Source organism: Abramis brama, assembly GCF_963993115.1.
Source record: "Abramis brama genome assembly, chromosome: 15".
NCBI lineage: Eukaryota > Metazoa > Chordata > Actinopteri > Cypriniformes > Leuciscidae > Abramis > Abramis brama.
The window spans coordinates 38,832,931-38,845,430 of NC_139977.1; the positions used below are offsets into that span (position 1 = coordinate 38,832,931).

At 42.1% G+C, this 12,500-nt stretch overlaps 1 protein-coding gene across 2 annotated transcripts in view; it reads left to right on the forward strand.

Annotated features, from left to right (window-relative positions):
• The first annotated feature begins 775 nt into the window (after positions 1-775).
• Positions 776-12,500, forward strand: part of LOC311096857 (ral guanine nucleotide dissociation stimulator) — a 40,053-nt gene continuing 28,328 nt past the window's right edge. Inside the window, exon 1 of one of the 2 annotated variants that reach the window (XM_084136246.1) lies at positions 776-1,681. In XM_084136246.1, coding sequence (XP_083992372.1) covers positions 1,649-1,681 — 33 coding nt within the window. In that variant the 5' untranslated portion in view covers positions 776-1,648. The remainder of the gene's footprint in view (positions 1,682-12,500) is intronic. The other variant, XM_084136245.1, reaches the window with a different exon arrangement.

Here is a 12,500-nt window from a genome sequence, read left to right on the forward strand (position 1 = left end):
TGTGTCCGTCTGTCTGTCTGTCTGTCTGTCTGTGTGTGTGTGTGTGTGTGTGTGTGTGTGTGTCCGCCTGTCTGTCTGTGGGTGTGTGTGTGTGTGTGTGTGTGTGTGTGTGTGTGTGTGTGTGTGTGTGTCCACCTGTCTGTCTCTGTTCATCTGTCCTGTGTAAGTGATTTCAGCTGTAATGTTTGACATCTTGACAGAAGCTAAAAAAAACATTTTAACACAAATTTAAAAATTCTAAATATTTATTTGTGCAATGACATCAGGACAACAATCATCGTAGTGAGCAGTGTTTCTTTAATATCATAGTTTTTAATATTTTTGTATTTCTTTTCATTTTAAAGTTTTAGTAATTCTGTTGTGTGTTTAATAATAATAATAATTTTACATTTATATAGCGCTTTTCTAGGTACTCAAAGCGCTTTACATGGAAGGGGAATCTCCTCAACCAGCACCAGTGTGCAGCATCACCTGGATGATGCGACGGCAGCCATATTGCCCATCCAGGTACTGACCAGGCTCAGCCCCGCTTAGCTTCAGCGGGCAACCAGTCTATAGGGCTATAGGGTGATATGGCTGCTGGCTGCTGTTTAAGTCTATATAGTTTTTACAAATGTTATATTAGTTTATTTTAGCACATCAAATTAAACTGATCATGTAAAATGTAGCCTTGGCAACTAACTGAAATATTATGTTTATTTAATTTCAAGTACAGCCGAAAATGTTATTTATTTTTATTTTTAGGTTTTAGTTAACTATAATAACCCTGGTAATGAGGCCATGTGATAGAATACAGCATCTTTAAACCTTTACTGTTTTAAGTATACAGTATACAGTACAGTGATGTCAGTCGAGCATCTCTGTTTCCATGGAAACTCCTCCAGCAGCGGGTGCTTTCATTATCCGTACCGTGATGCTGATTCGCACTGATGCAGATAAAACACACCTGCTGTCCTGCATAATGTACATCTGATCGTGTGTGTGTGTCTTCATCTTCCGCGAGCACACACACGCCCTCCGTGCGCGTGCACGCCGCAGACCCACAAACCCACATCAGAATGTGAGCGAGAGCTGGATGTGTGTCAAGGACACGAGCGAATAACAACACGGGATTCGTGCATGAATAAAGGAGGATTCGGGTTCGGCTCTTCAGCGGGTTCCGGTTCCGGCTCCGATCCGAGCGGCTTCTGTGGGATTCGGGCCCGATTCGGATCCTGCGACCCGTTTCTCTCATCTGTGGATTTAAATGGACTCGTGAACCCGGTCCGGGTCTGATGTTTATGAACGAGACACTGAGATCAGATCGACTAGCGATGGATGCACTAAAAAAAAACAAAAATCTGATGTGAAATCAGATTGATCTTCAGCATCGCCTCCATTTTGAATCTGATTTAATATCATGATTTTATTCGTGATGATGGATTTATTTCCGTCTCCCTGATTTTATTCCCATCAGTGACGCGTTTGCTGTTATGATTGTTTTTGTAGATGATTGTTGATGCTCTGACGCGGATTATTTCACATTGATCTGATCTGATCGCGTTTCTCATAATCAAAGAAAGACTCGGAGAGACGGACATCCGCGCTGGTTCTGGTTCGGTTCGGAGATGCGGAGTGTGTTCAGGGAATGAGCCATGAATGAGAGGTGATGAAGATGATGATGATGATGCTGGAGACACAGGTATCTTAAACATAAAGCTGCTTTATTGGGATTTATGATTCCATGAAGAACCTTTAACATCCACGGGATATTTCCATCGCACTAACGCTTCTTTAGGTTATTAAAGTGTTCTTCACACTAGAAAACGGTTATTTTGTGAACGGATCGCTGAAAGGTTCTTCTGTGGAATCACTGCAACAACGTCTTTACAACCTTTATTTATTTTATGTTAATGTGATGTTTGTCCCATAAATGTTGTGAACACTGTTCATACCGAGAGGACATGATACAAATAGAGTCAATGGAGGAAGTGATGTCATTTGATTCATTAATTTTTCTCAGGCTCAAATCGCCCCCTATACCCTAACTAGGGCACTATTTGAAGGGACAGGCATTTGTAGTGGTGGACATTATCGAGTGCACTCATTTAATCCCACAATGCACTGCAATAACGAGTGTACAACTGGGCTGCATTTAAGACCTTGTCCCAAATGGCACACTTCATATGCACCCTCAGTCTTGTGGACTTCATGTACGTCACTCACGCTGTTCACTACTAGCGAAACCCTTGCAGTGTGCTTGAATGGAACGGCATAAGCCCTGATTTATTATTCTATGCACAATTCTATATGATTGGGCTGTTGGAGAAAATATGGGTAGTTTACGTGACGTGGCTTTTTCACCGTCACAGAAGATAAAAAATAATTTATTTCACATTTTCATCATTTAGAATACTATAAATGGTTAAACATTTTCTTGTTTTACATGAATTTGTTGTTTAAATACCTGAGTTATTTTTTATTTTTTTTACAACTTTGAGCCAAATCTCAAAATCGTCCTATGGTGTGACGGTAGACAACATTATTTCATAAATATTAACTTTTATAAATAAAGAAAATAATGTTTAAACATCTTAATGAACACTCCTGGCATAATTGTGCAAGTGTCTATTTCACTAAGTGGCCATCACTTTTCCTATACATACATTTCTAAAAGTGTAGGAATTTAATAAAGTTTGTCACAGAAAAAAATGTCCTTTGGTGTTATGCAATAACTTGATATTAAGTTGGGCAATATCATGGACAACTAAATTTAGTTGAAAGACCCCTTTCAAGGTCATGTGACTGAAGACCCCTATGAAGCCCATGAGCAGTGCACATGGCAAGTATTTCTCTCAGAATTGTTCAAATATTTAACTATGTTTTCAGACCACTGAAGTTAAGTTTTTTTGTCCTTTAGTGTGACACTCCAAAATTTAATTTTTTTATTAAAATTTGTATTTTTAACAGCAGGACTATGTAATATTATGCAAATGTATCATGCCAATTGCTAATAACAGTTCAGCTAGTATTAGCATGGTTATTAACTGCCACAAAAGCTCAAATGTCCTTTGGTGTGACAGAAAATGTCACAGGAAATGTCCTTTGTTGTGACGCTTTGGCCTGTCACACCATAGGACACAGATGTCACACCATAGGACAAGACCTCCTTAAGAAGCTTTTAAAACAAATATATAAAGTTTCAACAAAAAAACAAATGTCCTCCTTTATTATTGTTACAATAAACACTATATTCTGACTCTTTTTATGCAATGACTATCTTTGTCCTTTAGTGTGACGTTTTGTCCTATGGTGTGACAAACATAAAACAACAGAAAAATATACTTATTTTAAAATATCTTTTAAAAAAAAGAGTCAAGTTTGCCATTAGGGGAGTTACAATAATATCTCCTCTTAAATAGGTACAATTTCAAACAGTTTTGTAAGGTTGGCGAAAAGGTTTTATTGACATTTCGTAGGGAAAAGTTTATCAGGTTCATCTATCCATGGTGAAAATGATTATAATTAGTACTTTCATGTAAAATAAATATCACTTAAAGAAAATAATGTTTTAATAATGTGAACAATTCTGTTTCAAGTATTTTTTAAAAAATATGTGAAGTAATTGACAAAATGAGTGACCACTACTATTTTCTGAAACTGCAGTTTTCATACTCCATAAATATATGTATTTTTTCTTAAAAAGTTATGTTTTCCAAAAAAAGTACTTTTTCTTGGCCATTTGTCAACTACCCATATATAAGATTACACAAACGAAAACAAGCAGTCAGCTTAAAGGAACACTCCACCGTTTTTTGAAACAGGGCTTATTCACCGTCTTTCCTACAGTTAGATAAGTGGGCAAACGCATTTTTGTCTCAGTGCATGCATTGTTTTAGTTTGACAGCGCCACCGCTAGCTTAGCTTAGCATAATGAATGGAATCCTTTGTTGCCAGCTAGCATGTCCTGAGTAAAAGTGATAAAATAAAAAAAACGAATTACTTCTTGTGGCCTGCGTATTCACAACGAGTACTAATAGCGATGCAGATTAACACCAGGCGATCTCCTAGGCAGATATTGACTTGGGACTATATTAGGGGGAAGCACAGGCGAAGCACAGCTACTTGGGCGCAGAGATATCACACTCAGCACCAGTTCGTGTTGGCTCTCATCCTCAGGCTGTTGAGCGATCGCAGCCTCCTCCTCCTGTCGTTCTGTTTCCACAGCTCCTCTTCTGAAAACTCAGGTTCATAGAGGATCTGGCTCTCGACTGTCTGAGAAGTCACCCTCTTCGTCTCTCACAAAATCCGCCATGTTCATCGCCATTCACTATGTCTACTGTAGGAAAAATATCCGGCTACTATTCACGCCGGTATGTTGACGGAAGTTGTGGGATTTCATGTGTTGTGTGATATCTCTGCGCCCAAGTAGCAGTGCTTCGCCTGTGCTTCCCCCTAATATAGTCCCAAGTCAATATCTGCCTAGGAAATCGCCTGGTGTTAATCTGCAATTTGTACTCGTTGTGAATACGCAGGCCACAAGAAGTAATTAGTATTTTTTATCACTTTTACTCAGGACATGCTAGCTGGCAACAAAGGATTCCATTCATTATGCTAAGCTAAGCTAGCGGTGGCGCTGCCAAACTAAAACAATGCATGCACTGAGACAAAAATGCGTTTGCCCACCTATCTAACTGTAGGAAAGACGGTGAATAAGCCCTGTTTCAAAAAACGGTGGAGTGTTCCTTTAAGGTAGCTGCAAGTATGCGGATAAATGTCAAAATATGTCCAATATCGTACACTAGAGTTGTGTAGGTCTGTTGTGATGTCACAATCATGGTGCATTGTGGTCTGTCCAGATACACTTCCCTCGTTCACTTGACGAAGTTAAGCGCACTTCAGGTAGTGCTTAGGGAAGTTTGTGAGTGTATGTCTAACGGTGGAGTTAAACGCAACCCTGATGTACAACCATGAGAATACCCATAATGCACTGCGAGGGTCAGTTTCTGCCCAGTTCCAGACTTCACACGAGTTTGTCATGAGTGAGTTTAATGTGTGTTAGTCGTCTCTTCTACAGGACTTCAGCTGAGATCACTGCTATAATCATTCAGCTCCTGAAACTAACGTTAAATGACCTAATACACACACACACACACACACACACACACACACACACACACTGCACAGCTGTGGTGGACACACACGGGTCCCTGTGGGGTCAAACACTTCCTGAGTTGGATTTCACTCTGTGACTGACACACACACACACACACACACACACACACACACACACACACACACACGACTCTCTGAATCATGAGAGATGAACACAATAACCCTGTTGTTTCCTGTTCCTCACTGAGAGATAATCAGTGTTCACACACTCACCACACCTTCATAACGGATCTGTCCAGAAACACACACACACTCACTCTCTCTCTCTCTCTCTGTCTCTCTCTCTCTCTCTCTCACTCACACACACACCTTCACCACACATAACGGATCTGTCCAGAAACACACTCACACTCACTCTCACTCTCTCTCTCTCTCTCTCTCTCTCTCTCTCTCACACACCTTCACCACACCTTCATAACAGATCTGTCCAGAAACACACACACTCACTCTCTCTCTCTCTCTCTCTCTCTCTCTCTCTCTCTCACACACCTTCACCACACCTTCATAACAGATCTGTCCAGAAACACACACACACTCACTCTCTCTCTCTCTCTCTCTCTCTCTCACTCTCACTCTCTCTCTCTCTCTCACACACTCTCTCTCTCTCTCTCTCACACTCTCTCTCTCTCTCTCTCACACACACCTTCACCACACCTTCATAACAGATCTGTCTAGAAACACACTCGCACACAAACACACTCTCTCTCTCTCTCTCTCTCACTCACACACACACCTTCACCGCACCGGATCTGTCCAGACTCCAGGGTTGGAAATTAACACTCGCCAAATGCGTCAACTGTCGGAAACGCTGTCAAATCACTTTGTCGTGTTACTTATTACGTTCACTCACTTTGCTGGGGAAGTTTGTGGAAACCAAATCTGTGCATATTTAACGCAAATACTTGTGAGTCATAATGATTTATTAAATACAGTGTATTGCACAGAATCTGCTCATATCTGGCTTACTTGAACACACACGTCACTACGCAACAAATTACATCGCTTGTTCATTTGCATTGAAGCAATAGCGAAGATTTAAAAAAAACATAATAATGTGGCGATAGAGTTCACAGGCAGAGAGCGAGCGAGAGATAAGGTTAGGTTAGGGCGAGCGAGGTCACCGTAGGGGGCCGTGGGGGGTTAAGCCTCCTGGATCCCTTCAGGAAGCGGACAATCATGTCGTTCCTGCCCACCGACTGGCCGATCGGTGCATGAAAAGCTGCGAAGGCTGCCACATAGACTTGAAGCGTGGATGGAGAACGACCTGCATCTAACAGCTCTTGAAGAAACGAGAGTATCTGTGATACGAGACCGGGTCCTGGTTTCTGGCTGCGCACCAGCTAGAGAACACAGACCACTTCAGAGCAGAGAGGCGCCTGGTAGATGGAGCTCCTCGCTGATAGTACTCAGGACACTCGCTGGGAGGTCCCCGAGCTCCTGTCGAGGGGCCACACATGTAGTGCCCACAGTTTGGGACGGGGGTGCCAGATCGTCCTGTTCGCCTGGGAAAGGAGGTCTTTCCTCGGGAATTGGACAAGGGGCTGAATCATCTCGGGGAACCAAGGTTGGGTCCGCCAGAGAGGGGCCACTAGTAGGACTGTATGTCTGCCCTCCCTGATCCTTTTTATGACTTAGGGGAGGAGCGAGACCGGAGGAAGAGCATAAAGTAGACGACGGCCAGTCGTGGGCCAGCGCGTCCAGTGACAGTTGTCTTCGGAGGCGAAGAGGTCGACCTCTGCCCTCCCGAAAACACTCCATTCCCCAGGGGACACTTGGCCCCTGGACAGCATGTCTGCTCCCTGGTTCAGTCTGCCCGGCACGTGTGCTGCTCTTAGAGAGCGCAGGTTGCCGTTCGCCCATAGGATGAGATCTCTGGCCAGTTTGTACAGCTGTCTCGACCTGAGCCCGCCTTGGCGGTTTATGTAGGAGATCACTGTTGTGCTGTCCGTACGGACCAGGACACGGTGACCTGGGAGACGTAGTAGGAAGGTCTTGAGGGCTAGCACTACTGCGATCATTTCTAGGCAGTTGATGTGCAACCGTGCCTCTGTGCTCGACCATGAGCCGAAGCCCGGTTCGCCCTCGCACAGAGTGCCCCGACCCGTTGGAGACTACCATTCGTCTCGAGACTGTCCCCAAGCTCATCCCAGACTCGAAGAGACTGAGTGGTGACCAGGGATCCAGGGCTCTGATACAGCCGTGGCCCACTCTGATAGACGGACTGCCTGAGCGCCACGCTTGGGGAGGAACCCGAGGTTCCAGCCAGTACTGCAGGGGGCGCACGTGCAGCATTCCCAGCGGGAGTACTGATGAAGCCACGCCCTCATTTGGGCTGAGTCTAAAATCGCACCCAGGAAAGAGATCCTCTGCCTGGGCAGCAACAAGCTCTTGGCTGTGTTTATTCTGAGACCCAGGCATTCTCGATGGCTGAGGAGCACAGATTTGTGGATATTCAGTTCTGCCTCGTTGAGGTAGTTTAAAATGTGCATTCCCATTTGTCTTAAAGGGGAGAGTGCTGCATCCATGCGGGGTGGGTTGCGAGAGAATTGGAGCGAGTAGCCTTGCTCTATTGTGTTTATAACCCACTGTGACACACCAGGGATGGCTTCCCAAGCCTCTGCCCAGTTGGCCTGGGGTTTTATAGTGTCGAGAGGCGGCGCGCTGCGTTTGAGCAGGGTGCCGAGGCTCGAGTGGTGCGGAAGAGAAAGAATGCTCTTTTGTTGAGTATTTTTGTTTTCTATTGGGTTCGCTATAACAGTGGTCGAGTGTAAGGGAGCGCGCATTTGAGCGGGTTCGCTGCTTACACTCGCAACAACAACACAAACAACAACATTTTCTCCCTCTGCCGGAACTGAACAGGGCCGCTGGGGGGAATCTCGGAGCACTTTGGAAGGTGGTCCGGCCTTGGCGGGACTCGACCCTCCCCTCTTCCTGTTCTGCAGGTCAGGAAGACTTCTTTTGCTCAGGGTCCAGCGTTATCTTTGGCCGGGGTCCCTGACGCTTGGGCGCAAAGCACTTCTGCTGACTGCGGCGCCGCTGCTGCTCAGGCGGTGGGTTAGTGAGTGGCTAACCCTAACCCTAACCCATGATTTCGCCAGCTCCTTGTGGACTTCTCTGCCATTGGTTCGTGCAGTTCCCACTGACTAGCCAATAGCATGCGAGTAAGCCTCAGCACTGTATGGCTGTGCAGTAGCACTGCGTTATTTTATAAAGGCTTCAGTATTTTGGAGAAAGGAGTTTTCCCCTAGCGTCTTAAGCTAAGACGCAGTACGACTGACCGTTCGAAAGGAAACAGCAGTTCCTCACTGACAGAGCAGGAGAGCTCTGAGGACACAGGTGACCCATCCTGAGACCACAGGTGTTCTGCTCAGCGGGATGTTTGATGTTCTTCATACTGTATTGATCTGTCCACCTGAAATACATTTTGATTCTGGATGACAGGATTTTATTTGAATGAAGGTTAGGGTCAAATAATTAGTTAATTAAAAAATAAATAAACTCAGAAGGTGTTTATACAGTAAACTCGTCTCTGTAACTCTATTCTCTCAGAAGGTGTTTATACAGTAAATTTGTCTCTGTAACTCTATTCTCTCAGAAGGTGTTTATACAGTAAACTCGTCTCTGTAACTCTATTCTCTCAGAAGGTGTTTATACAGTAAACTCGTCTCTGTAACTCTATTCTCTCAGAAGGCGTTTATACAGTAAACTTGTCTCTGTATTTCTATTCTCTCAGAAGGTGTTTATACAGTAAACTCGTCTCTGTAACTCTATTCTCTCAGAAGGTGTTTATACAGTAAACTCGTCTCTGTAACTCTATTCTCTCAGAAGGTGTTTATACAGTAAACTCGTGTCTGTATCTCTATTCTCTCAGAAGGTGTTTATACAGTAAATTTGTCTCTGTAACTCTATTCTCTCAGAAGGCGTTTATACAGTAAACTCGTCTCTGTAACTCTATTCTCTCAGAAGGTGTTTATACAGTAAACTCGTCTCTGTAACTCTATTCTCTCAGAAGGCGTTTATACAGTAAACTTGTCTCTGTATTTCTATTCTCTCAGAAGGCGTTTATACAGTAAACTCGTCTCTGTATCTCTATTCTCTCAGAAGGTGTTTATACAGTAAACTCGTCTCTGTAACTATTCTCTCAGAAGGTGTTTATACAGTAAACTCGTCTCTGTATCTCTATTCTCTCAGAAGGCGTTTATACAGTAAACTCGTCTCTGTATCTCTATTCTCTCAGAAGGTGTTTATACAGTAAACTTGTCTCTGTATTTCTATTCTCTCAGAAGGCGTTTATACAGTAAACTTGTCTCTGTATTTCTATTCTCTCAGAAGGCGTTTATACAGTAAACTCGTCTCTGTATCTCTATTCTCTCAGAAGGTGTTTATACAGTAAACTCGTCTCTGTAACTCTATTCTCTCAGAAGGCGTTTATACAGTAAACTTGTCTCTGTATTTCTATTCTTTCAGAAGGTGTTTATACAGTAAACTCGTCTCTTTAACTCTATTCTCTCAGAAGGTGTTTATACAGTAAACTCGTCTCTGTATCTCTATTCTCTCAGAAGGTGTTTATACAGTAAACTCGTCTCTGTAACTCTATTCTCTCAGAAGGCGTTTATACAGTAAACTTGTCTCTGTATTTCTATTCTCTCAGAAGGCGTTTATACAGTAAACTCGTCTCTGTAACTCTATTCTCTCAGAAGGCGTTTATACAGTAAACTTGTCTCTGTATTTCTATTCTCTCAGAAGGCGTTTATACAGTAAACTCGTCTCTGTATCTCTATTCTCTCAGAAGGTGTTTATACAGTAAACTCGTCTCTGTAACTCTATTCTCTCAGAAGGCGTTTATACAGTAAACTTGTCTCTGTATTTTTATTCTCTCAGAAGGCGTTTATACAGTAAACTCGTCTCTGTATCTCTATTCTCTCAGAAGGTATACAGTAAACTCGTCTCTGTATTTCTATTCTTTCAGAAGGTGTTTATACAGTAAACTCGTCTCTGTATCTCTATTCTCTCAGAAGGCGTTTATACAGTAAACTCGTCTCTGTATCTCTATTCTCTCAGAAGGTATACAGTAAACTCGTCTCTGTATTTCTATTCTTTCAGAAGGTGTTTATACAGTAAACTCGTCTCTTTAACTCTATTCTCTCAGAAGGTGTTTATACAGTAAACTCGTCTCTGTATCTCTATTCTCTCAGAAGGCGTTTATACAGTAAACTCGTCTCTGTATCTCTATTCTCTCAGAAGGCGTTTATACAGTAAACTCGTCTCTGTATCTCTATTCTCTCAGAAGGCGTTTATACAGTAAACTCGTCTCTGTAACTCTATTCTCTCAGAAGGTGTTTATACAGTAAACTCGTCTCTGTATCTCTATTCTCTCAGAAGGTGTTTATACAGTAAACTCGTCTCTTTAACTCTATTCTCTCAGAAGGCGTTTATACAGTAAACTTGTCTCTGTATTTCTATTCTCTCAGAAGGTGTTTATACAGTAAACTCGTCTCTGTATCTCTATTCTCTCAGAAGGTGTTTATACAGTAAACTCGTCTCTGTAACTCTATTCTCTCAGAAGGCGTTTATACAGTAAACTTGTCTCTGTATTTCTATTCTTTCAGAAGGTGTTTATACAGTAAACTCGTCTCTTTAACTCTATTCTCTCAGAAGGTGTTTATACAGTAAACTCGTCTCTGTATCTCTATTCTCTCAGAAGGTGTTTATACAGTAAACTCGTCTCTGTAACTCTATTCTCTCAGAAGGCGTTTATACAGTAAACTTGTCTCTGTATTTCTATTCTCTCAGAAGGCGTTTATACAGTAAACTCGTCTCTGTAACTCTATTCTCTCAGAAGGCGTTTATACAGTAAACTTGTCTCTGTATTTCTATTCTCTCAGAAGGCGTTTATACAGTAAACTCGTCTCTGTATCTCTATTCTCTCAGAAGGTGTTTATACAGTAAACTCGTCTCTGTAACTCTATTCTCTCCGAAGGCGTTTATACAGTAAACTTGTCTCTGTATTTCTATTCTCTCAGAAGGCGTTTATACAGTAAACTCGTCTCTGTAACTCTATTCTCTCAGAAGGCGTTTATACAGTAAACTTGTCTCTGTATTTCTACTTCTCAGAAGGCGTTTATACAGTAAACTTGTCTCTGTATTTCTATTCTCTCAGAAGGCGTTTATACAGTAAACTCGTCTCTGTATCTCTATTCTCTCAGAAGGTATACAGTAAACTCGTCTCTGTATTTCTATTCTTTCAGAAGGTGTTTATACAGTAAACTCGTCTCTGTATCTCTATTCTCTCAGAAGGTATACAGTAAACTCGTCTCTGTATCTCTATTCTCTCAGAAGGTATACAGTAAACTCGTCTCTGTATTTCTATTCTTTCAGAAGGTGTTTATACAGTAAACTCGTCTCTTTAACTCTATTCTCTCAGAAGGTGTTTATACAGTAAACTCGTCTCTGTATCTCTATTCTCTCAGAAGGCGTTTATACAGTAAACTCGTCTCTGTAACTCTATTCTCTCAGAAGGCGTTTATACAGTAAACTCGTCTCTGTATCTCTATTCTCTCAGAAGGCGTTTATACAGTAAACTCGTCTCTGTATCTCTATTCTCTCAGAAGGCGTTTATACAGTAAACTCGTCTCTGTATCTCTATTCTCTCAGAAGGCGTTTATACAGTAAACTCGTCTCTGTATCTCTATTCTCTCAGAAGGCGTTTATACAGTAAACTCGTGTCTGTATCTCTATTCTCTCAGAAGGCGTTTATACAGTAAACTCGTCTCTGTAACTCTATTCTCTCAGAAGGCGTTTATACAGTAAACTCGTGTCTGTATCTCTATTCTCTCAGAAGGCGTTTATACAGTAAACTCGTCTCTGTATCTCTATTCTCTCAGAAGGCGTTTATACAGTAAACTCGTGTCTGTATCTCTATTCTCTCAGAAGGCGTTTATACAGTAAACTCGTCTCTGTATCTCTATTCTCTCAGAAGGTGTTTATACAGTAAACTCGTCTCTGTATCTCTATTCTCTCAGAAGGCGTTTATACAGTAAACTCGTGTCTGTATCTCTATTCTCTCAGAAGGCGTTTATACAGTAAACTCGTCTCTGTATCTCTATTCTCTCAGAAGGCGTTTATACAGTAAACTCGTCTCTGTAACTCTATTCTCTCAGAAGGCGTTTATACAGTAAACTCGTCTCTGTATCTCTATTCTCTCAGAAGGCGTTTATACAGTAAACTCGTCTCTGTAACTCTATTCTCTCAGAAGGCGTTTATACAGTAAACTCGTCTCTGTAACTCTATTCTCTCAGAAGGCGTTTATACAGTAAACTCGTCTCTGTATCTCTATTCTCTCAGAA